Genomic DNA, 22,666 nt, shown 5'->3' with positions numbered 1-22,666 from the left:
CCAGTAGCCTGTCAGAGTCTGTCTTGGCACAAGACGGATCGTGGCTCAGAGGACGCTCCACCCTGGCGACTGGCCCAGGGGACCTTTCCGATGCCACTCTCTGGTACGACACACAGCTCAGAAGGCCTGGGTCAGCAAGCCCTACGTGGTTTGGATACGAGGAGGGTGACTAACATTTTCCCCTCAAGCAGCGGGAATGGATGGGCCTGCTGGGAAGGAGTCCCCTGCTGGAAACTATGGAAGACGCCGGTCTCCTGAATTGAACCGGCGCGTCTCTTCGCCTGCCTCTTCGTTTATTTCCGTCGTTGTCGTCTTCTTTTCTGTCCTTCCCTGGATGGTGGGAGGGACCATTTTGTGGAGGTTGTGCCGACGCTGAAGAGGCCCTGCTCACTGGAGTGTGCAAAAACATGGCAGCAGCGCAGGTGCTGTGGTCTGCAATGTTTCCGAAGGGAAGGGGAAGAGCAGTTACTCTGACAGCAAGTGATGCATTATCCTAATATCATAGAGAGTTGTATTTTTTTTTTTTTTTTTTGCATGTGTGGTCACTGAAGAGATTTTTGGCAGTTGGCTCTCCCTTAACTAGATCTGTATACAGCACGCTGGAGCCTGGTTAAGTGCCTCTGGTTTTTTTTACAGTCAGAGTTTTGGTGCCTAGGGGTCTGGGCAGCGGACGAGGAGGACGTGTCTGCAGGCAGGGAGTGGTCGGCGTGCTCCCAGCTTGCCAGATCCGTGGCTGCGATGCCCTGCTCTGTTCCCCCAGGCTCCAGGGGAGGCCGCATCACCTCTCAGTCCCTGCAGGATGGCCTAGAGGAGCGTGCACGGGTGACTGCCTTGCTCCAGTTGAGGCAAAGGAGCGAGAGGCAACGGTGGGATGTCCCCGAGCCCTCCCAGACGGTGCCGACACTGTCCTGATGTAGAAGCTGTAAGAGGGCGGGTGTCTTGGGTCTAGACTTCTGGTCTCCGTAGGCCATTTTTAATGTCAACGAATAGACTTAAAAAGAGAGCCAAATCATTCAGTGTCAGGGAAAAAGTACAAGAAACCCCCATGGGTGGACGGGCCCCCATCCCTGATGAGTAGCTTTGGCTGATAATGAGAGATGCGCACAGGACACCTGTGTATGTGCCCTTTGGTGCTCAGCAAGCTCAGCCTTTCCACCACAGGGCAGACCCAGCTGGGCGCTGTTGGAACCGGAGATCAGCTTTTCCCCTATGTTAGCCCCAGAACTTAGAACGTTTGCCTCTGTTTGGTAACTACACTTGGTAATCGCTATTGTAGACCCAAGAATTCTTTTTTTCTTTTATCCTGTCAACCTGGATATTGAAGGTCTAGAATCCAGGGAGAGCCCCATCTATATTTTAAACGCATAATTGAGAAGGATTAAAAGTTGGAGGAACTTTTTTAAATAACATCTTACAAAAAGAAAAACTGCGTTGAGTACAAGTGTTATTTCTTTAAATGTGGTTCTAGGGGGAAGAGAACTAAGACTTATAATCTATCGACTATTTGCCTGATGCTTTATATATTGTTATTTAAAAATCCTCAAAATCCTATGTGATGATTGCCTTTCATAAGGGCAAGTTGAGGTGTAAAGTGTGTGAGCGGTTGGCCCAGCACTGACCAGCTAAGGGAGATAGGATCTGGATTCCAATCCTGGGAGTTAGTCTCCAGAGCCAGGTTTTCACCCCCAACACTCCTGATGTTGGGCCAGAGAAATCTCTGTTATGGGGGCTGCATCTCTGCCCACGAGATGCAGGTAGAATCCCCCGACTTATGACCGCCAGGAATGTCTCTAGATACTGCCCTCTGCCAGTCAGCAGTGGAGAACCACGCTCCAGGGGATTAGTGTTTCCTGCTGTGGCACATTCCGAAAGAAATTCGGGGGTGCCCTTAAAGACTACAGATGCTACCGTTCACTATTGTTTGTAGTGATTTTTCTTGTTATAACCATAATAAAGTCCACTTGTGGATGATTTGGAAAATAAATTGTTTATCATTTCACCACCTAGAGAGACCCGCTTTCAACATTTAATATATTTCCTTCCAGTATTTTTCTCTATGCACATACATGTAGTTTTAAAAAATCATACTTTTTTTTTAAAAAAAGGATTTATTTACTTGAGAGAGAAAGAGAGAGCAGGGGGAGGGGAAGAGGGAGAGAGAGAATCTTAAGCAGACTCTGCGCTGAGCACATAGCCCGATGTGGGGCTCCATCTCACAAGCCCAAAATCATGACCTGAGCTGAAGCTAAGAGTCAAAGCTTAACCAATTCAGCCACCCAGGTATCGCCCAAATCATACCTTTGTATCTGAATGTTTATAAACATATTCATATTTTTATGTGAATTTTATACTGAATATTATATAAAGAACTTTTTATATTTCATTAAATAATCATTAATTATTTTTAGTAACTGCATTATATCTTTTTTTATGTTTATGTCACAGTTCAGTTAAGCATTACCCAAATGTTGGACATTTAGAGTTTCTCCAGTTTGTTTGCATCATAAATATTGCTTCAGTGAACGTATCAGCACAAACGTCTTTGTGTGGACTCCTGATCATTTCTCTAGGGTATATATATATTTCTATAAAAAGAGAAATTGGGTCAAGCTCCATGCCTGTTTTTAGGCCCCATTTCCTCCATATTGTTACATTTTTTTCTGTAAATGCTGGACTAGCCTGGCTACCTTCTCCTATCTGTTCATGGGAGTCTTAACTTGCTTCCTCACTGGGAGTATTACCTTTTTTTAATCTGTTCATTTGGCAGGCAAAATAGCACTCATTGTCTAAATTTGCATTCATTGGATGACCAAAAACACTGACCATCTTGGGGGACCTGAGTGGCATAGTCGGTTGAGCCCCCAGTCTTGGTTTCAACTCAGGTCGTGGTCAGAGGGTCATGGGATTGAGCCCTGCACTGGGTTCCGTGCTCAGCGTGGTTTCTGCTGGAGGTTCTCTCCGCCTCTGCCCCTCCTGCTTGTGTGTGCTCTAAGATAAATGAATAAATAAGTCTTTAAAAAAAAAAAAAAAAGCCTGACCATCTTCCCATCTATTATATAGCTATTTACTTTTATTATGCTCCAAAAATATTTGTTGATGAGAGGCATTGTTGGTTTAGTAAATCAAGTGTGTCTTACCACTTCAAGATCTGCTGCTTTCTTCATAGCTCAGACTTACTGCTGAGGCTCCTTAAGCTTTCCAAGTAGCGAGACAGGGAGACACAGGGCAGGAGTTGGAAGAAGAGATGGAAGGGAATGCTTGTGTATAAATTGTACATGACCTAGCCAGAATTAACAGCCCTGAGCTTGGAGGAAGACAAAAAGGGGAGAATGGCTTGCATAGAGGTTCGCAGACAGTGAATGAAGGCGTGCGGAAATACTTGCTTGGGGAATTCCCATGGTGGCCACCAGGTGGTGCCATTGGCCCAGGACGATTCGGTTTCTCTGGTGCGGAAGAGCTGGCTGGGGAAGCGTGTTGCTAAGTAGTCTTTAGGTGAGGGAGGTGGTCAGAAGGGGCCAGTTGCACACATAGGACATTTGCCAGTTAGGTGTTTGTAACTAACCTGCCGGTGATCACCGGTTGGCGTGCTGCACCTGTGTGTGTGTGTGTGTGTGTGTGTGTGTGCGTGCATGTGTGTTTGTGTGGTTTTTATCACTCCGAAAAGGAATTCCATTCCTGTAGCCATCATTCCCCCAATCTCTGCACCCCTCCCTACCCCATGCCTTGGTCCCCTTCCCCCAGACCCTGGCAACCACTAAGCCTCTTTCCATCTCCAAGAATTTGCCTACTTGGGGCATTTCATATACATGTACAAATTTATATGCAGTATAATACATGCAAGAGGGGGTCTTCCATGATAGGGCTGTTTTCTGTAGCTACTTTTACTGCTTGCCCCAGCCAATGCTACCCCGGTTAACTTTGTGGCACGAGGCACCAGGGTAGTGAGATAAACTGATGATTTCAAGTGCTATAGCATTGCCAGTTCCGTTCGGACAGAGAGAAATACCTAGAACAACAGTTTTCTGACCTGGGAAGCTTTTAGAAGTAAAACATCCTGGCCCCCAATATCTCTAGAAATTCAAATTTGATGGTTCTGGGAAGTTGGGCTGCTTAGGATTTGGGGGAGGGGTGCTCCAGGAGCTTCTACGGATAGCGTAGCTGTCAGCAGTGAGCAACCGGTGGTCAAGCCCGGGAGAAAAGGAACCTTGGGTTTGAGCAGAGACGTGGAAATGACATGGCCCTTCCCTGCAGACTGGCTCTCACTAGCAGCTGCAACTTTAAATCCAATGCCTCTCCTGGGAAAGCAGCTGTACCCTCATCGTCTGCCACGTCGCATGCTACAACGCTGGCTCATGTCAGTGTCATCTTTGACTCAGCATGACAACAGTGCATAGTTGAAGGCCAGCAAAGCCAATGACATCAGCCTTATTTACTGTTCAGCTGGCAAATATGTGCAATGTGGTATAGCAGAAAGAACACTGAATAAGAACATTGTACTGCATGCCCCCAAGGGCCGTGGCGACATCCGGTGAGAGAGGAGCGGGAGATGTGGCACAGGGCATGAAGTGGGGTACCAAACCCCAGGTCAGCATGGGGCTTTAGAGAGCATCTTGTCTACCTGCTCGTTTCATGTAGAGAAGATGGTGGCCTTGAGAGGGGAGGTTCCTCGCTGTGGGTCGTATACCAGCTGTTAATTCAGTCGGGACTAGGGCTAGGGTCAGATCCTCGGCCTCTGTCTCTTTGCTCACTATGCCTTACTTCTCAGCCTCTCTCTTTTCTGGGATCTGGAGAATCCTACCCAACTGCCTTTTGTTTTCAGAAGTGAGGAAACCCAGGCCTAATTTGTCCAGTGTTACAGAGCTAATTGATTTATATTTGCTTTGGATGAGTGGGAGTGGCAAGGATGACAGATGAAAAATCCAAGATGGCATTCATGGATGGCTTTTCAGAACAGCCCAGAGCAGATCCAAGTTCTGTGAGGCGTGAAGCTTATGCAATCGAGAAACCCTCTTTAAGACAAAAAATGCCAAAAAAAAAAAAAAAAAAGACAAAAAATGCCAAGTTACAAATGCAAAATTAGGTCCAAGGCTTTGGACGCCATCTGTGCAAAGGAATCTTTGCACATCTTTTTTCTCACTGTAAATCCACCTCTAGGAGCAGTCCTAGCAGGATCCCCAGTCATACGTGTTCTACCGGGTTCTTTTATGTGTGTAAATAACGTGTGTCCTGCTGAGAACCAGTTAGCTGCCTCCAGTTGCATGGAATGGAGGCCATCCTGTAAACAAACACGCATTGAGGGTCTGTTTTACGTGAAGTGTGCTGAAGGACACAGAGGGGATGGAAGCTGGAGTTTGGCTGAACCTTATCTCGAGCACACAGTGAACACTGGTAACAGTCCTCCTCACCAGCTGTGGCGCTGTGGTCTGGCCCCCGGGCACTGCAGGGAGCCCAGCCTCTGTTTCTGTCCCCGTTTTGGTCTCAGAGAGTTTTCCTCCTGGGACATTCCTCTCCCTCTATTGAATGAGGCACGGACCTCAAACCCTAAGGGGTTTATGGATGGAAAACTTGTCCAGGTTTAAAATGACATTCCTTTGGCTGGGCACCTCCTCCACCCAAGTCCCTTAAATAACAAATCACCACCTTGAAAGGAATTACAAGTCCATTTACTCATCAGGGCCACTTTCCCGCAAAATGTACCTAATGCTGTTGAAATAACTAGAATAGCATTAGTATCCCAAATAATCTCTATGGATATTCTCGAGACATTTATTTTATTTCCATTTTGGTAAGACATCTTTACACAGTTCTGCTAATTTAACTGATCACATTTGCATTAGTTTCTATATTAAAAAAAAAATATATATATATATATATACACACACACACACAAACACACACACACACACACACATCTGGTTTCTGCGACTTTCTGAGAGATAGAACATAGTGCTAGAAATAAATCCAGGGTCAGGAGTGGGACGAGTTTAGTGGAAGGTGTTTTTGTTGTGTTTGCTTTATTTCATTTTTACTGTCACATTTCATGTGTATTGAATTCTTGTGGATGAACAGAGAGCTACGAGGTCATAAGTTCCCTTTTGGGAAAAACCAAGGATTGTTTGTGTCCCCTTTCCGTTGGAGGGAGCAATGGTTGAGGCCCTCAGGATCACCCAAAACTTGTTTTATTTTTCATGACCATCTTACGGGCATTTGGAAAAAGCCTTCTGGAATATTAAAGTACAAAGGGGCACTAAAGGCCTTGGGAGGGTTTACGGCATCTTCTTCAAGAGCAGCATAGAGGGTTCCCAGTCTAGTTGAGGAGTGGCCTGTCACTGCTGATGTCACAACCAATCCTGTCACCCCCGGGTCCCTCCCTGCTTGGAATCACAGATTTCAAACATCCTCAAAAGCTCTTCCCCAGTGATTCCAAAACTCTTAACAAATCCATCCTAAGAAAAAATAAACAAATATGCAGAAGAGCAGAAGGATAATTAGGGTATGGTTTTAATTAAAATTGTTAAGTGTTCCTTCTCAAAATCTTGTTTGAGCCGCTAAATATGCAAAAGCAAACTTCAGAGTGGAAAAGCAGTCAAGGCCATTACCATTAGGGATTTTGAATTCTGCAGTGAACACGTAGTTTATTTTTCATCTTCGTTTTCTTGACATCAAGGGAGTCGAGTCGTGGCTGAGATTTTAAAACAGAATGGCTGTCTATGGCATTAGGTGTATGCAGGGAGAGATCGCAGAAGAGGCAGATTCAGCCTCCACTGGCCTATGGACCGGTGAACCTGCTTGCAGTTCCACAGCTTCCCATAAAGGGACTCCCAAAGAAACACATCGAGTGGGTACACTCACACTGCCCGAGGTGGGCTGGAGCCATCTGGATGCTGGCTGCAACGTGGTTAACTCGTGACTCTGGGCTTTGCCCATTATCTGGGCCCATTTACCTCTGTCCTCACGCCGCTGGCCCTTTGGCTGTTTCTCTGTTTATTGACATCTGAATCCAAGGGGAAAGAAGTGAACATTGATTAAGTGCTATGTTTGTACCAGTTAATCTTCTCAATGAAGTATTATTATCGCCCGTGTTTTACAGAGAAGGAAAACAAATATCCCAATGGGTAAGACCCTTTGCCCGGGATCACACAAGTGTTGAATCGTGCATTGTAAAAGGACAGCCACTTCTTATTTGCCAGATTCCACGCACAAGGACTATTTTATTTTATTTTCTGCTCCTGGCGTCCCCTTAAGATTGGTGTTCCTTGTATCCTCAGGTTAGAGATGAGGTCATACAGCTAAGGCCAGGGAGGCACGTGGGTCGCAGAGCCTCAACTTTTCCCACCAGGCCCCTTCTGTGTACCTGAGCTGTCCAACATGGACACCAGCCACACGGGGCTACTAGACCTGCGAGATGCAACCCATTTGAATGGTCACGTGCCCTAAGTACAATCTACACAAACGATTTTGGACATCGTTCAATAAAAATGCAAAATATCTCATCACTCATTTTTTCAAAATACTGATTACATGTTGAAATGATAATAATTTGGGTATGTTGGAGTAAGTAAAATAAGTTACAAATTTAATTTCTCTTGTTTCTTTTTACTGTTTGAGATGAGGGTACTAGGCCATTCCAGCTCACCGGTGTGGCTCATGTTCTGTTTTCACCTGACAGGGCTCCTGTGTACTATTCCAAGTAACAAGGGACCGAATTTTCCCCAGGCCAGCAGTGTTTCTCGCCAGTAGTTCTAGTTAAAATTTTAGTTGAGGGTGTAGGTGGAGAGCTTGAAGCCATTTAAAATTTTTTTGAATTATTTTTTAAAGGTATTTTTTTAAAAATGCCTTACAAATGTATATGTTAAAACACGAAGCCTGGGTTTATTTGTGAATTTGAATTGTGCTTTCTTTACCCCCATGACCATCTGTGGGTAAGAAAGAAAGCCATTTTTAAGGTTCAAAAGAAACCCGTGAGTTAGCATTCCAGTGTCTCCCACATGGAGTGCTCCGCCTATCCGAGTGTGTGCTCCTGGATGCCCCTCTTCTAGGCTCCACCGAGAGGAGTTGCCTGCCACTTGCCACAAAGCCTTGTGACCGATCACCTTTGTGTCTCCTCCAACATGGTGTTGGGCACTTGGCCCAGGTATGGTGCCTGGCACTTAGCGGACGCTCGGTGAGAAGTTCAGCAGGTTTTCATTGTTTTAGATGTTGTTTTATTTATTTATTTTTTAAATTTTATTTATTTGTTTGACAAACAGATTACAAGTAGGCAGAGACACAGGCAGATAGAGAGAGAGGAGGAAGCAGGCTCCCTGCTGAGCAGGGAGCCCGATGCGGGGCTTGATCCCAGGACCCTGGGACCATGACCTGAGCCGAAGGCAGCGGCTTAACCCACTGAGCCACCCAGGCGCCCTGATGTTGTTTTATTCTTAATGACTAATACCCGGCAGAGATGACATGGGAGACAAAAGGAAGAAGCTGGGGATATTTGTGTGCAGTGGGAAAACGACAGGCCAGAAAAACGGTACCAGAGCTGCGTAGAAGATTTCATCGGCGTGAACACCCCACCCCGGCCCCCCACCCCCAACACACGCACACCACCTGCGCTCCCTTCCTGGGGCTGGAATTTTTTTAAAAAAAAAAGGAGGAGGAGGAGGGGGAAGGTAATAACTACTAGAAAATTGGAAGCAGAAAAGAATGCCCTATAAGGAGATCATTGTCCAAAACAAATGTTTACACTAGCTGTTTATAAAAGATACTTACTTATTTACAGCAACTTTGGATGGAGAAAGGGAGGTGAGGGATCAATCATGAATGCAGGGAGACCTTCTTCACTGTGGTCCAGAAGGCCTTCCCTGACTCAACTCAAGTCCCCTCGTCTTAATCTACAAAGGAGCAGATGGAACTGCTGTATGAAATCATTGCATCCCTGAGCTATCCCTGAGTGCCCACCCCGGGCCAGAACCTCGGAAAGGAGATTCTTGACAACAAGCAGCTCATGGAAGGGGGCTCTGGGCTGGCCCAGCACTGCGGAGCTCCACCCCCTCCCACCTCTGTCCCATGTAGCAAGGGCCTGGCTCAGTCTCTGCTACGCCCTACTCACACCTTCTCTGCCGTGGGTTCCCAGGGTCTTACTTCCCCGTAAAACCTGAGCTGGCTGGGAAAGTCCAGCCCCCCGATGAAACCATCGAAGAGCTGTGAGTCTGGGGCTGGGATGACTCCCGCTATCACGTGGCTTGGCGTTGATGTCATCTATCAGCTCTCCCAGGCTCCTGCAGACCTCCCTCATCCTTTCCCTGTGTAGAAGCTAGCTCCTTGTGTACCTCATCGCTGATTATAAACCTTCTGGCCGTTTACTTGGCTCTGGTCTGGCCGCTGATGTTCTACCTGCATTGATTTTTGCCTGCCTCCAGGGACCGACCCTACACTGCCCTTTCTCTTTACCCAAAAACCTGTGCTGTCCTGCTTGTCTCTCGAGCTGCTACACCAGGGGACCTAGGAGGACTCCTGTGAGGGATTACAGTGATTTAAGTTACAGTGGTTACCCCAGAAATTGTCCAAGATGCAGATATATTACACAGGAGCAGAGGACCACGTTAGTTAGTAGTCACTGCCGTATCAGTGGAGAGCCTTACCCAAAGGAATGGCACATGGGACTCGGCTCATCTTCTAGAACAGAGACGTGGGGCTCTTGTTCTGCGCAAAGGACATCATCAGTAAGTGGAGTGTCAGAAACGAAGATGAACTTGGGAGATTTCAATAGCTGGAGACAGTATGACTCTAGACAGGGCCAGGTTCTGAGGGCCCAGGTGTATATCTTCACTTTTTTATGGTTTTTTTTTTAATCTTTTCTTACATGGTTTTTTATTTTTTTATTTTATTTTTTTTTTTTTAAAGATTTTATTTATTTATTTGACAGAGAGAAATCACAAGTAGATGGAGAGGCAGGTAGAGAGAGAGGAAGGGAAGCAGGCTCCCTGCTGAGCAGAGAGCCCGATGCGGGACTCGATCCCAGGACGCTGAGATCATGACCTGAGCCGAAGGCAGCGGCTTAACCCACTGAGCCACCCAGGCGCCCCTCTTACATGGTTTTTTAAATGGTTTTCTCCATGTCTTCATCCTACCACAGTTTTGTTTAAGTATCACATTATTTTTTTCACCAATAAGTGATACCTGAACTCAAGCTCTACTCTGACTCCCAGTTAAGGCATGTAATTGGAGCAAGAATCATAGAATAAAGGTTTTAAAGGACCCCCAATGGGCCTTAACCTCAGTACAAAAAACATACTTGGCCTCCATACAAATTGTCAGATATAGAGACCTCACTTTAGGCAACAAATAAAGTTACATGAAGGGATTAAAAGTGCTGCTGCAAATTACCTATTAAAGTGGCTTTTTAAAAAAAACCTGCAAAATTCGCAGCTATCCTCCAAGTGCCTCATTTTCAAATTAATGTATTTTGTTCTAATTTGGGGTTTTGTGCGACTGCATCGGGAGGGGTGGGGCTTGTGGTGGCTGCAGGAGAATTAGTTAAATTCGCAGAATAAAATTTGAACTTTTGCAAATGAGCAAACAGCCAAAACAAACACCACTTTGGAAAAAAATACACATTTTCTTCTTTTGAAAAGCAAGCAATGCCTAAGCAAAATACCTTAAAAGTGAACTAAAAAGCTTTTCTAAAATAAACAACTCTGCTTGTGATCCTAAATTGGGACCATATGTAGATGTGAAAACCACAGACGCAGCGGTCCGCCTCAGAGTTTCTGCCTGCACTGTTTGCGTGCCTCCGAGTAGATGATGATAATGTTGCCTTTGGTCCCAAAGGAGCCTGAGTTTTTTAGATCCTCGTATTGGGGATGTGGGGGTGGCGGGTGAAGCAGAAGAAGAAAGAAAAGGAACGAAAACAAATGCCTTTCAAGACAGAATATCCGAACAATGCATTATATTTTGCTTATCTGCCAGCAGATTCAACTCAGTCCAGATCTCTCCTGCACCTTTAGGGTCGTGCCAACGACGGGGCTCGCGGAGGATGCGGGCTGCGTGGGGACGTCCCTGTGAGGGACCAGGCTGGCACTCAGAGCTTTCCGATGGCTCTTGCAAACTGCCTGGACCAGCCCCCTTGCCCTGGGGCAAATCAATGAATAAGCCAGTTCAGCAGAGATAGAATCATTTCTTTGTTTTTCTCAATTACCAAATGCTGTGTGCTTTGGGGTCACTTGTCATGGGTTTAGGGAATGTGGCTATTGCAACATAAGTCCTCACCATTCTAAACAGCTTCGGCCAAGCTCCGTTACCACGGAGGAGAGTTGAGGCCCTAACACCCATCTCTAATGGTAAATGATTCTACATTCACCCTCTCCTTCTGGGACACGTAGTTCTCCGTCCACATTGTGCTGGTGGTCTCCCTCCACAAACCAGCATTTCCACTGGATATGTGTTTATGTGTTTTGCCCCCTCGACTAGATGACAGATCCTTCAGATTATGTCACCTGGGCAAGAATGGCGGATGCCTGCCCTGAAAAAACCGAGTAGGTTGAGTCCAAATATTAACTTATTTAGTGTTAAGTGGTGTAAGGAGGCACTGCTGTTAAGAAAAAGTTCCAGAGTTTCGAGCCCCTGTTACTCACTGCCCCAAATACAGGGCTGTGATCATCAGAGTGAAGAATACATAGGATTGTTAATTGGGGCTCTGTTAATTGTGTATATACACAATTAACTGATTTGGATAATAAAAGGAGCAAATATTTACTTAGTGTGCATACTACATGCTACCAGACTGCGAACTATTTTGCATATAATCTCTTATTTGCTCTCTCCCGCACTGCTGCCTCCCCCTGTGAGCATACTATTCCCCAAATTCAGAAAAAGGACATAGGGGCACCTGGGTGGCTCAGTGGGTTAAAGTCTCTGCCTTTGGCTCAGGTCATGATCCTCTGCTCAGCAGGGAGCCTGCTTTCCCCTCTCTCTCTGCCTGCCTCTCTGCCTATTTGTGATCTCTGTCTGTCAAAAAAATAGATAACATCCTTAAAAAAAAAAAAAAAAGAAAGAAAGAAAGAAAAAGGAAATTGACATTCAGAGAGATTGGGATGTTTTCAGAAGTGTGGCAGAAAGTGGACTTGAACCCAGGATCTTAACGACAGGAAGCCATAAAAGGTTCCCTGTATAAAAGATGCACTCTTTTCTTTGGGTTCTCAGTAAATGAAAATTTTTAATTTTCCTCAGTAAATGAAATTTCCTCAGTGAATGAAAATTTTTAAATTTCATTGCTTTTTAATAATATGTTTGGATTTGGGGACTCTTATTTCTTACCAGGAATCTAAGCAAAAATGCCTCCTATATAGTCAATTTTGAGGATGGACATGTAAAAAAATGACTATTTTTTTTCTTCTTTTTAGCTCATTTAAATTATTTGACCTGAAGGAGGCAGAAACATGAATATCGAACATTGAACATTTTAAGATCCCACCCTTACGGGGCACCTGGGTGGCTCAGTGGGTTAAAGCCGCTGCCTTCGGCTCAGGTCATGATCTCAGGGTCCTGGGATCGAGCCCCGCATCGGGCTCTCTGCTCGGCAGGGAGCCTGCTTTCTCCTCTCTCTCTCTCTCTGCCTGCCTCTCTGCCTATTTGTGATCTGTGTCTGTCAAATAAATAAATAAAATCTTAAAAAAAAAAAAAAGATCCCACCCTTACATTGTCCATTTTTTTCAGGTGTTCCCTCCAACCCCCTTAATAAGGGCTAAATTGTGTGTCTTTTTCTCTGTGCCTCTGTCTTCTTTGCTCCTGTGCGGACAGTCGCGTGTAGCCAGACTCCCCGAGTGCTGTGCTAAGGAGAAATCGAGGTGCAGCTTGTGCAGGAGGGACAGATTCATCCATCTTGGGGTAACGGTAGTACTTCGTGTAACAGCGTATACGTGTACCTCCGGTGGCGGGTTGGGGAGGGAGACAAAATTGTGGGGCCGCCAGAGCTTCCTCTGTCCTTCAGGATTTCCTGGGATGCAGGCTCCTCTTCGTCCCCTCGTGGTCACACTGGAACTGCGCACTGTCCCTGTCCTGCTGGTCCCCTTCTGTGCCTGCTCAGAGGCCTCTGAGGCCCGGGGCCCTGCCTCCTCTGTTCCAGTTTACTTGCCTTCCTCTGGCTCCACTGGGGCTCAAGAGTGTGAGGGGCAAAACAGAGCAGGGCAGCGTCCTTCCTAATCACCTCCCTGATGTCTCGGGGTCCCAGGCCAAGAACACAGGAGAAGCCGGGGGGGGGGGCCTTTATAAACGATGCACGGGGACGTGCAGGAGAAGCGAAGGCCCAGACTGCAGGGTATTTTTAGCGTGGGCTGTTTGTGGTGACCTAAGTGAAAACTGCTGGCTCCTCTCCCTTCAGCTGAATGGCTGGTATTCAGGAGAGTGTGCCCACTCCCTGCCAGACTCTGCTCACGGAGCTGCCTTTTTACGAGGTGGCTGACTGGCTCCTTGGCACCAGGCTTCCCGGTCACAATTCTCCCTTATTGCTGACTGCCCAGTCGTGTGGCCCCATGGGCAGCCCCGGCGGGGCGCTGCAGGCTGTGGGGGTCTGGGGGAGACTGCTGGCTGCGAGCTCATCAGGGTGTTACCCAATCGTGAGGCAGAGTCTACAGGGCCAGGGCTGGGTCTGGACGCTCTAACTCTCTGGCATGAGACTGGCACGCAGATGCCACAGAGCCACAGTGGCAGGGACCATGGCCGCTCTCCACTCCAGAGTCGTTCCTGCTGAGGCCCGGCTGTGGTGGGGGGAAGCTGATCCTCCTGATCATAGACAGCTTGAGGCCTCAGAGGGAGCTGGAAAATAAGAGAGGCCCCCATTATTCTGACAGGTCATTCTACCAATGATAGCTCTGGAGTTAGAGCTGATCTTGGGAAGATGACCCCCCCGCCCTGCCACAAAGGGAACGGATGGGCTGGGTAGAGCGTTTTGGGGGTTCCCCTGGTGCCACTGTGGAATGAAAACAGGGCCGGGGTCCCAGTCTCCAGATAGCACTAACTTGCTGAGTGATTTCAGGCAAGTAAGAACCTCCGAGGACTCCCTTTCTCACTTAGGAGTAGTCATGCTTGTCTTACTGACCTCACGAAACATTTTTAATGAGGATATAAAAGCACTTTGAAACTATTGAAACAGTCGTAGTACAAAAGGTGACAATGGTGCCAGACCCCATTTATCTTCTTCATTTCTGGCCAAGCTTGACTTTGACCCATCCCAGCCAGAAGGGACTCTTGTATTAGATGGGGTGAGGTCTTCAGGCTCTGTGAACGACATCACCTGTATGTGAGAACTTACCTTCAAGATGGAAGCCTTTACTTCAGATTCTCACAGGGTTTGTTTGAATGGAAAAGGGTGCAGTGGGATCCTTTCCTTGTGAAATGTGAGCCCGTGCCTCTATAATTAGAGTAAAACCTTAAATGAAAAGATGTCAGTGGTAGCCACAGCTCCTTTATCTGAAACCGCAAGTGAATTTTAGAAAGCCCCTCAACAGCTACCCTGGACGTCACAGGGTCCGTGAACCAAGTTTCTCCATGAACCAAGATCATAACCCCAAGGCATCTCTCAGAGATAATTTAACCTTTTTTTTTTTTTAAAGATTTTATTTATTTATTTGTCAGAGAGAGAGCAAGCGAGAGCGAGCACAGGCAAACAGAGTGGAAGGCAGAGTCAGAGGAAGAAGCAGGCTCCCTGTGGAGCAAGGAGCCCGACGTGGGACTCGATCCCAGGACACTGGGATCATGACCTGAGCAGCTGCTTAACCAACTGAGCCACCCAGGCGTCCCAATTTAACCTTTTTTTATACCTAATTTGAGTAAGTTTGGCTCTGTCATTTATTAGCCCCTTGCTGCTGAAGGTGTGGTGTGTGGACTGGCGGCATCACCATTCCCTATGAGCTTGTTAAAAGGGCAGAGTCTTAGACCCCACCCCTCACCTATTAATCGGAACTTGCATTTTGACAGGATCTTCATGGGATTTGTGTGTGCAGTAAAGCAAATTGGAGTGCAAGGCTGAGGCCCACTCTTTATGTATGTATGTAAGTACTTCATTATGAAAAGGACCTGGGATGACTCGGATTAACAACTGACAAGGAGGGAGAAGACGAAGAACGATAAAAGCCATCGTAGCTGGGACTGTGTCATAGGGTGATGTCACCGTGTGCCCTTCCCCACAGTGAGAACGCACTGCTGGAACACTACATAGTCCTTGATACCACCAGTAATAGTCCCAAATTATCAAGAGGGGGACCGTAGTATTCCCAATCTGCTGTTCAAGTCTTTACCTGAAATTCATCGTGAAAATTTTCCTTTGAAATGGTTAAATAAATGAATCTTGATGTTAAAGGGGATGCTTCAGGGATGTGCGTACATATGGAAAACCACATTCTCCAGGAAAGAGATATGTGAAATATCATTATAATTTAATTACATTAAATTATAATACTCAATTCATTCTTTTTTTTTTTTAAGTGCACTACATATAAGAGAGTCAAATGACATCAAGACCAGGCAGCATTCCAGAGATTTACTCACTATATAACTAAACAACTAAACAACTCAGCTGATACCACAAAATCCCCATGACTGAAGCCAAGCAAAAATTTTTGGGTCAATAGGTAATTTTCATTTATTAGATACTGCCAACTGATCTTCAAAATCACTAAGAGAGTTTTAAGTTAACCAGAAAAGCTAGTGCCCTTTCCGGGTGAATGAGTATTGGAGGTACAGACCCAGCTGGTGGCCCTTAGGACTCTTGCTGGGAGCCGCCATGTTGAGACTGCCTGAGCCCATGGGTGGCAAAGCGAGAACTGAGGTTGAGCAGATGGCCAACTGAAATAACAGATTCACCGATTTTAAAAGGACATGCAGAGGACGGGGAATCCAAGCACAGGTAGGGGGTGGGAATGCAAAAAAGAGCTGAACGCTCTTAGAGAAATCCCCCAAGATGTGGGAAGGTGCCTCAACAGATTGTTATGGAGGGTTTCAGTACAGAGCCAAGAGCTCTGGCCTGGACCGCACAAACCTCGGTCTTCCTCCCTCCTTTCCCGCTCCCCGCTTCCATTGCCTCTGAACACTACCACTGACGGACACTTTATGGCCATAACAGTTCGAAGAAAACCCACCCGTGGCCTAGAGCTTGAGCATAAACAGCTGCACGGTACCAACTGCATTAAAGAAAGCAAAGTTTCTATAAGCAAAACTGAGCCTAAAACCTATTTGGCCAGAATTGAATATTTTCTCTTGATTCTAGAGACATTTGTGGAGAGGCAGGGCTGTGAGCGAAACAGATAAATAAAGCATCATCACAGGATAGAATTAATTAATTGCCTGAAATAATCATAAAGCTGCAGTGAAAGATTCTGTCTTTACCAAAGGCATTGTTTTCCCTACTCAGGGGGCCTCTATGCTTTAGAGACCTCAGGGGCTTTGACGCATCTTCCCCTTGTGCACTGTTTGAAATCTCTCTTCTTTCTACTCATGTCAGGACCACCCCAGCCCCATTCCTCCTTGCTTCACCCCTGGGTTTCGGCAGCAGCCTTCTAGCAGAACTTCTTCAGTTTCTTCCAGTCTGTCTTCCTACAGCAATCTTTAGAAGGACACGTGGATACAGTGACTCTGGACTGGGGGGCATTGGAATTTTCTGATATGCCTCCTTTTTCTTTTTAAGGTTTTGCTCATTTGTTTGACAGAGAGATCAAAGTAGGCAGAGAGGCAGGCAGAGAGAGAGGAATTGAGCAGTCTGAGCAGAGAGCCTGACGCAGGGCTTGATCCCAGGACCCTGAGATCATGACCTGAGATGAAGGCAGAGGCTTAACCCACTGAGCCACCCAGGCGCCCCTCTGATATGCATCCTTAAGTGGGAACAAGGGCTTTAAATTGTTGCGAAATTAACATTCTGTGTAACATGCAATTATTACATTGCTCTCCTGCCCGGAAAGTTTGGTTGCCATTTATTACTATGCTAATTCATACTTGTCTACTTTGCCTGCTTCTCCCAGTCGCTCTCTCTCTCTGTGCTTTCTCTCTCTCTCTCTCTCTTTCAAATAAATAAATAAAATCTTAAAAAAAAAAAAAAAGAAAGAAAGAAAGAAAGAAATTAAAGCTAATAAACACATGGAAATATATTTGAGCTGACTTTAAAATCAAAGACATTAAAAATAAGACCACAGGGGCACCTGGGTGGCTCAGTCGTTAAGTGTCTGCCTTTGGCTCAGGTCATGATCCTGGGGTCCTGAGATTGAGCCCCACATTGGGCTTCCTACTTGGCAGGAAGCCTGCTTCTCCTTCTCCCACTCCTCCTGCTGTGTTCCCTCTCTTGCTGTGTCTCTCTCTGTCAAATAAATAAATACAATCTTTAAAAAAAAAAGACCATAATTTTTCTAGACATTAAAAATAAGACAGTAATTTTTCTAAACACCTTTTAAATTAGCAAGGAAAACATAAAAATGATTTTTATAAAACCCAGTGCTGGGTGACATTAAGCGCCTGTCTTCGGCTCATGATCCCGGGGTCCTGGGATCGAGCCCCACATTGGGCTCCCTGCCTGGTGGGAAGCCATCTTCTCCCTCTCCCACTCCCCCTGCTCGTGTTCCCTCTTTTGCTGTGTCTCTCTCTGTCAAATAAAAATAATGCCTCATTTAAAAAAAAAAAAAAAAAACTGCTGGTAGACCTGTTATAAAAATGGTGTTCTCATATTTTGGTGACCTTATTTTATAAAATGGTACCTCCTTTCCCAGGTTGGAAAACAGCTTGGCAATATAATATAAAGACCCATAAAAATATTTATGGTCTTTGACCCAGTAATTTGACTTCAGGGAATCTATCCTGAGAAATATTAATCCAAAACATGGAAAAAATTAAAGTCTGAAGAGTAAATGAGGAAACGCTAAATGTCCCACAATAGGGGAATGATTAATGTGTTGTGGTAGAGCCACTGGCTAGAAAAACAACACAGCCATTTATGACTATGTGAGAAGAGACCGTGCAGCCATATGGGGAGATGCTGGTACTTTAATATTAAATAAAAGTGAATAAACACTTTAGTATAAAAAGACTTTAAAATCAAAGACATTAAAAATAGGACCATAGGGGCGCCTGGGTGGCTTAGTCGTTAAGCCTCTGCCTTCTGCTCGGATCACGATCCCAGGGTCCTGGGATCGAGCCCCACATCAGTCTCTCTGATTGGTGTGGAGCCTGCTTCCCCCCGCCCCTCTGCCTGCCTCTCTGCCTACTTGTGTTCTCTGTCCATCAAATAAATAAATAAAATCTTTTTTTAAAAAATGCAGAGGAGAAAGGATTGAAGTAAATATACTGAGTTTTAAGTGGTTGTTCTAGAATTGTAAGAAGACAGTGATTTATGTCCTTTCTTCCTTCCTTCCTTTTAAAGATCTTATGTATTTATCTGACCAAGAGAGACAGGCAGAGGGAAGAGAGAAGCAGGTTCCCTGCCAAGCTCAATCCCAGGACCCTGGGACCATGACCTGAGCTGAAACAGACGCTTAACCGACTGAGCCACCCACGCGCCTCTTTTTTCTTTCTTTCTTTCTTTCTTTCTTTCTTTCTTTTCTTTTCTTTTCTTTTCTTTTCTTTTTTGTGAAAATGTGTTGTTTTTTAGCCTATTCTCATGCCTGACCACAGTTACCTCCCTGTCTCTTCCACTACTCTGCCGCCCGGGTGCCTCTTGAGTTCTAGCAGGTCCAAGAAGCCCTCCCCATCCTATCAGCCAAATGAAACTCTCCCTTCACCATGCTCCCAAGATGCTGTATTAACATTTCTACTCAGACATGTATCTAATGTGCCTTGTGTGCAAATGGTGCGTGTGGGGCATGTGTCTGTCTTCATAACTAAAGTTTTAAACCCTAAAGGGCAGAAACTATTCAATTTCTTATTCTCTTTCCACAGTATAGATCACAGTGCTTTGCCTGAGTACATATTATTTGAAATGAATTTCACTGCACTCAAGTGAACGACTCTGATTCCCTGGCAGGTGGAGCTCATGAAGGTCTTCAGCATTTGGGTCCCTTTGGCAACATCCCAAACATTGTGGCAGAGTTGACTGGTGACAACATTCCTAAGGACTTCAGTGAAGATCAAGGCTACCCAGACCCTCCAAATCCCTGTCCTATTGGAAAAACAGGTAATGGCCATGCCCTAGGGTTCTCAAGGAAGGTGGAATCTTTGGGAGGAAATTAAAACTTCTAACATCCAGGGCACCTAGGTGGCTCAGTGGGTTAGGCCTTCGGCTCAGGTCATGATCTCAGGGTCCTGGGATCGAGTCCTGCATCCGGCTCTCTGCTCAGCGGGGAGCCTGCTTCCCTCTCTCTCTCTGCCTGCCTCTCTGCCTGCTTGTGATCTCTGTCAAATAAATAAATAAAATCTTTTAAAAATAAATAAATAATAAAAAATAAAAAATTCTAACATCCACTACAAATACTCTTAGAGATAGTATTTCTATTCTAATGACCCCTCCCCCCCGACCCATGTATTTGTAGGTAGATTGGAAAGGGAAATTTTTCTAGAACCCTCAATGCTTTCTGGCGGTTAGATACACACACGTAAGACTCCCTTGCCAAAGTTTTACCTTCAGTCTCTCTCCCTCTTTAGGAATTGATGCTTTTTTTCTGCACTTGCTACCCTTTTAATAAAAATGGAGAGAGATTTTCTTCTTTCTGCCTTTTCTGTAATACAACTGCTGCCCACATTGAGTGTCCTTGGTACTTACCAGTTTACGGATTATCCATGTCCGCCGTTTTCCTTACTGCCTTTGACAATTGACATTTTAACCATGTCATAAGCAGCATCTATCCTGAAATATCTCTTCGGGGTCCAGGGGGTGGCATGAGAGACAGTGGGTCCGGGAAGATGATAAGTTGGTTAAGGAAGAAGCTTGAAACTTTTCTTTGCTGCTTGTGTCTCGCTCCCACTTTCCTACTCTAGGATGCCAGCGAGAATGAATGGTGAGTGGACTGCGCTTACATGGGCCTTCGAGCAGTTAACCTTGGTGGTTAAGAGTAGTGGCTCTAAACCCAGACTACCTGAATTCAAACCCCAAGTCAAGATATGTGACCTTGAACAAGCTAATCGACTGATTCACACACCAGTTTCCTCATTGGCAAAATGGGTGCTGTTGTGGGAATTAAATGAAATGATCCATATTAAGCACTCAGCAGAACACCTCGCACAAAGTAAAGGCTCATTAAATGGCATCCTGATTAGAATTAATTTCACCGCTAGTGAATAATGCATTGTTCCTGTCGGGCTTGTGTTAACTTTCAGCACCAGAATAGTTTTTTTCCCCCAAGCCTACAATAACAATAGCTGGCACTTATTATCCTTACTTTGCATATATGGAAACTGAAGCTTAGAGCATAGCCTGTCCAAGCTTACCTACTTAGCAAGTAGCTGAGCCAAGACTCAAACCCAGGTCTCCCTGATTCAGGACTGTGTCCTCAACCACCATGACAGTGTCCTGCTCTGAAAACTCTGACAGTATTAGCCCCTCAGATTTTCTTAAACACAACACGGGCTTTCTCTGAAAGAGGGTTTCCCTGAAGGATACTCGTCCTCTCATGTGGGGTAGGCATCTGCGTTCTTTGGGGCACAGAGCTTGTGGGGCAGCCAGAGTGGCTGGATGCATCCTAACCAAGGTGGGAATACAGGGCCACCTGCGGGAAAACCTGAATCACCGCACACAAACAATCCCTGCAGCCACCTTTTACGTGCTTGCGGGGTTTGGGATGGGTCGAAGGAAATACTTGTTCAGAGTTTGAAGAGCAACAGTCCCCATGGGGATTTGGTTAAACTGATTAGATATAATACAGTATAGTAGTTCTTAAAGTGTGGTCCCAGGTTTCCGGCGGCATCAGTATCACCTGGAAACTGGTGGAAATGCAGATTTCCAGGCTTTCCCCCAGATCCGCTGAATCAGAGACTCCTGGGGTAGGCTACCCTGGAAACCTGTGTTCTAAGCCGCCTTCCCTGCAATTCCGGCACATACTGCAGTCTGAGAACCACTGCTGTAGGAGATAGGATAGTCTGGGCCAAGAGATCTGAGGTCTAGTCCTAACTCTAGTATGCGAGCCTGCTTCCCACGCTTCAGTGTCCTCATCGGTAAAATGAAGACAGAGTGCCTTCGAAAACATAGATGCGGTTCCAGGCTGCCCTGGGAAAGGAGAAAGTCCAGATCCCTGTAATCATGCACGCAGATGCTGAGATGGGGCAGTCCAGGGATCCTGATGCAGCCGGGTCAGGTGACAGCCCCCAGACCGTTTCTCGTCGCACATTACCTGCCATTTTTCTTTGCTGTCTGGCCACCACACAAACTTGTTTAAGCCCCTTGTTCAACCATCATTTTCATTCTAGAAAGGAAATCGCTAGCTAAATTTCGACATTATTTGTAGGAGATTGCTTGAGATAGCATCGGTGAGAATCATGACACTACAGGGTTGAGCAAGCAATCCAAGAATACAATCTTGGCTTCCCCCTCCCCTTCCCTGCTCTCTTCTGAATCACGGTCTGGCCACCCTGGACAGAGCAGCTGACCGCAGAGAGTGCATCCTCAGACATAAGATGTGAATCTCAGGGCACGTTTACAGGTCCCAAAATACCGCCGTTCCCCGAGCAGGGCTATATCTCTACATCTCAATCTGGGCCACTTAGAAATCCTGGAGAAACAATTATGAGAAGTTGTTAAGCTGCCGTCTGCAGACGGCCTGAACTCTCAGGATTGGCTATCTCCTTCCTACATGGTAATTGCTGGAGATGAAGAAGTTAGATAAGCAGTCCCGTGAGGAGTGGGGAGCCACGTTAGGGGTTTTGTTCAAACCTAATGACTCCCATGAGAGCTTCTTGCTATGAAGACACTGGGTGGCTTCAGGCTGCTGGAAGGCTTCAGAGCAATCCCAAGAGACCAGACTCTTCGGCTGGTCTGACTCCTTTCAGCATTCACTTGGATGCCTCATTATCCCTTCGCAAAAGGACTCTTCTCTTTTCAACACCCCCCCCACCCCCGGGACATCACAACATTCACTCTCCCTCCTCTGCCCCCAACCCTTTGAAGCTGTTGTCTAAAAGCACATTTGATACTGAAAAAAAAGGACTTAATCTTAGAGCAGCGTGTCTTGTAATGATAGGGCTGAGGTCACAGCAGCAGCCAAGTGGGATAACCTTTCTTGGGTTTGATCGAAAGACATGATCTATTCCGAAGAACGGTTCAGAGTATCAATTCCCATTTAAAAAGAGATGGTGGGAAGGGAACTAAAGCAGAGGGAACCTCTCGTGTGCGAGGTGTTCTGTGTGGGACCATCTCCTTTCCTCACAGCTACCCAGTAAGGCAAGTCCTGGATTCTGCCCTTCTCGCAGAAGGTTACATGGGTTTAGAGAGACAAGGTTAGTTGTCAAAGACAACTTTGTTAGTTGTCAAAGACAAAGTTAATCTTCCCATGGAATTAAGACCGTCTGTCCCTTATGAGCTAGGATAGGGGCCCTGAGCTCTGGTCTGTCTAACTCAAAGCTTACGCCATCACCACCATAACACACCTCGATTCTGTCTGGTGATGGCATCATTCTTACATAAGTTGCTTTCTCCAAGAAGCTGAAATTGTTTCTGAAGAGCTCACCCAGGAGAAAACACCAGCGAGTCATGTGGAATGGAAATACACCCGTTAAGGAA

The 22,666-nt window shown here is 45.9% G+C and overlaps 1 protein-coding gene across 3 annotated transcripts in view; it reads left to right on the top strand.

Moving 5' to 3' along the window:
- The window catches only part of SCG5 (secretogranin V), a 49,356-nt gene that overhangs the window by 14,448 nt on the left and 12,242 nt on the right, over positions 1–22,666 (top strand). For all 3 annotated transcript variants that reach the window (XM_045067738.1, XM_004751043.3, XM_004751041.3), the window contains one exon: positions 18,983–19,132. In XM_045067738.1, coding sequence (XP_044923673.1) covers positions 18,983–19,132 — 150 coding nt within the window. The remainder of the gene's footprint in view (positions 1–18,982; positions 19,133–22,666) is intronic.

The sequence above is a fragment of the Mustela putorius genome, unplaced genomic scaffold (genome assembly GCF_011764305.1).
Source record: "Mustela putorius furo isolate JIRA1106 unplaced genomic scaffold, ASM1176430v1.1 tig00003898_pilon_pilon_pilon, whole genome shotgun sequence".
NCBI lineage: Eukaryota > Metazoa > Chordata > Mammalia > Carnivora > Mustelidae > Mustela > Mustela putorius.
The sequence above is the reverse complement of the archived record's forward strand: the minus strand, read 5'-3'. Positions and strand labels throughout refer to the sequence as shown.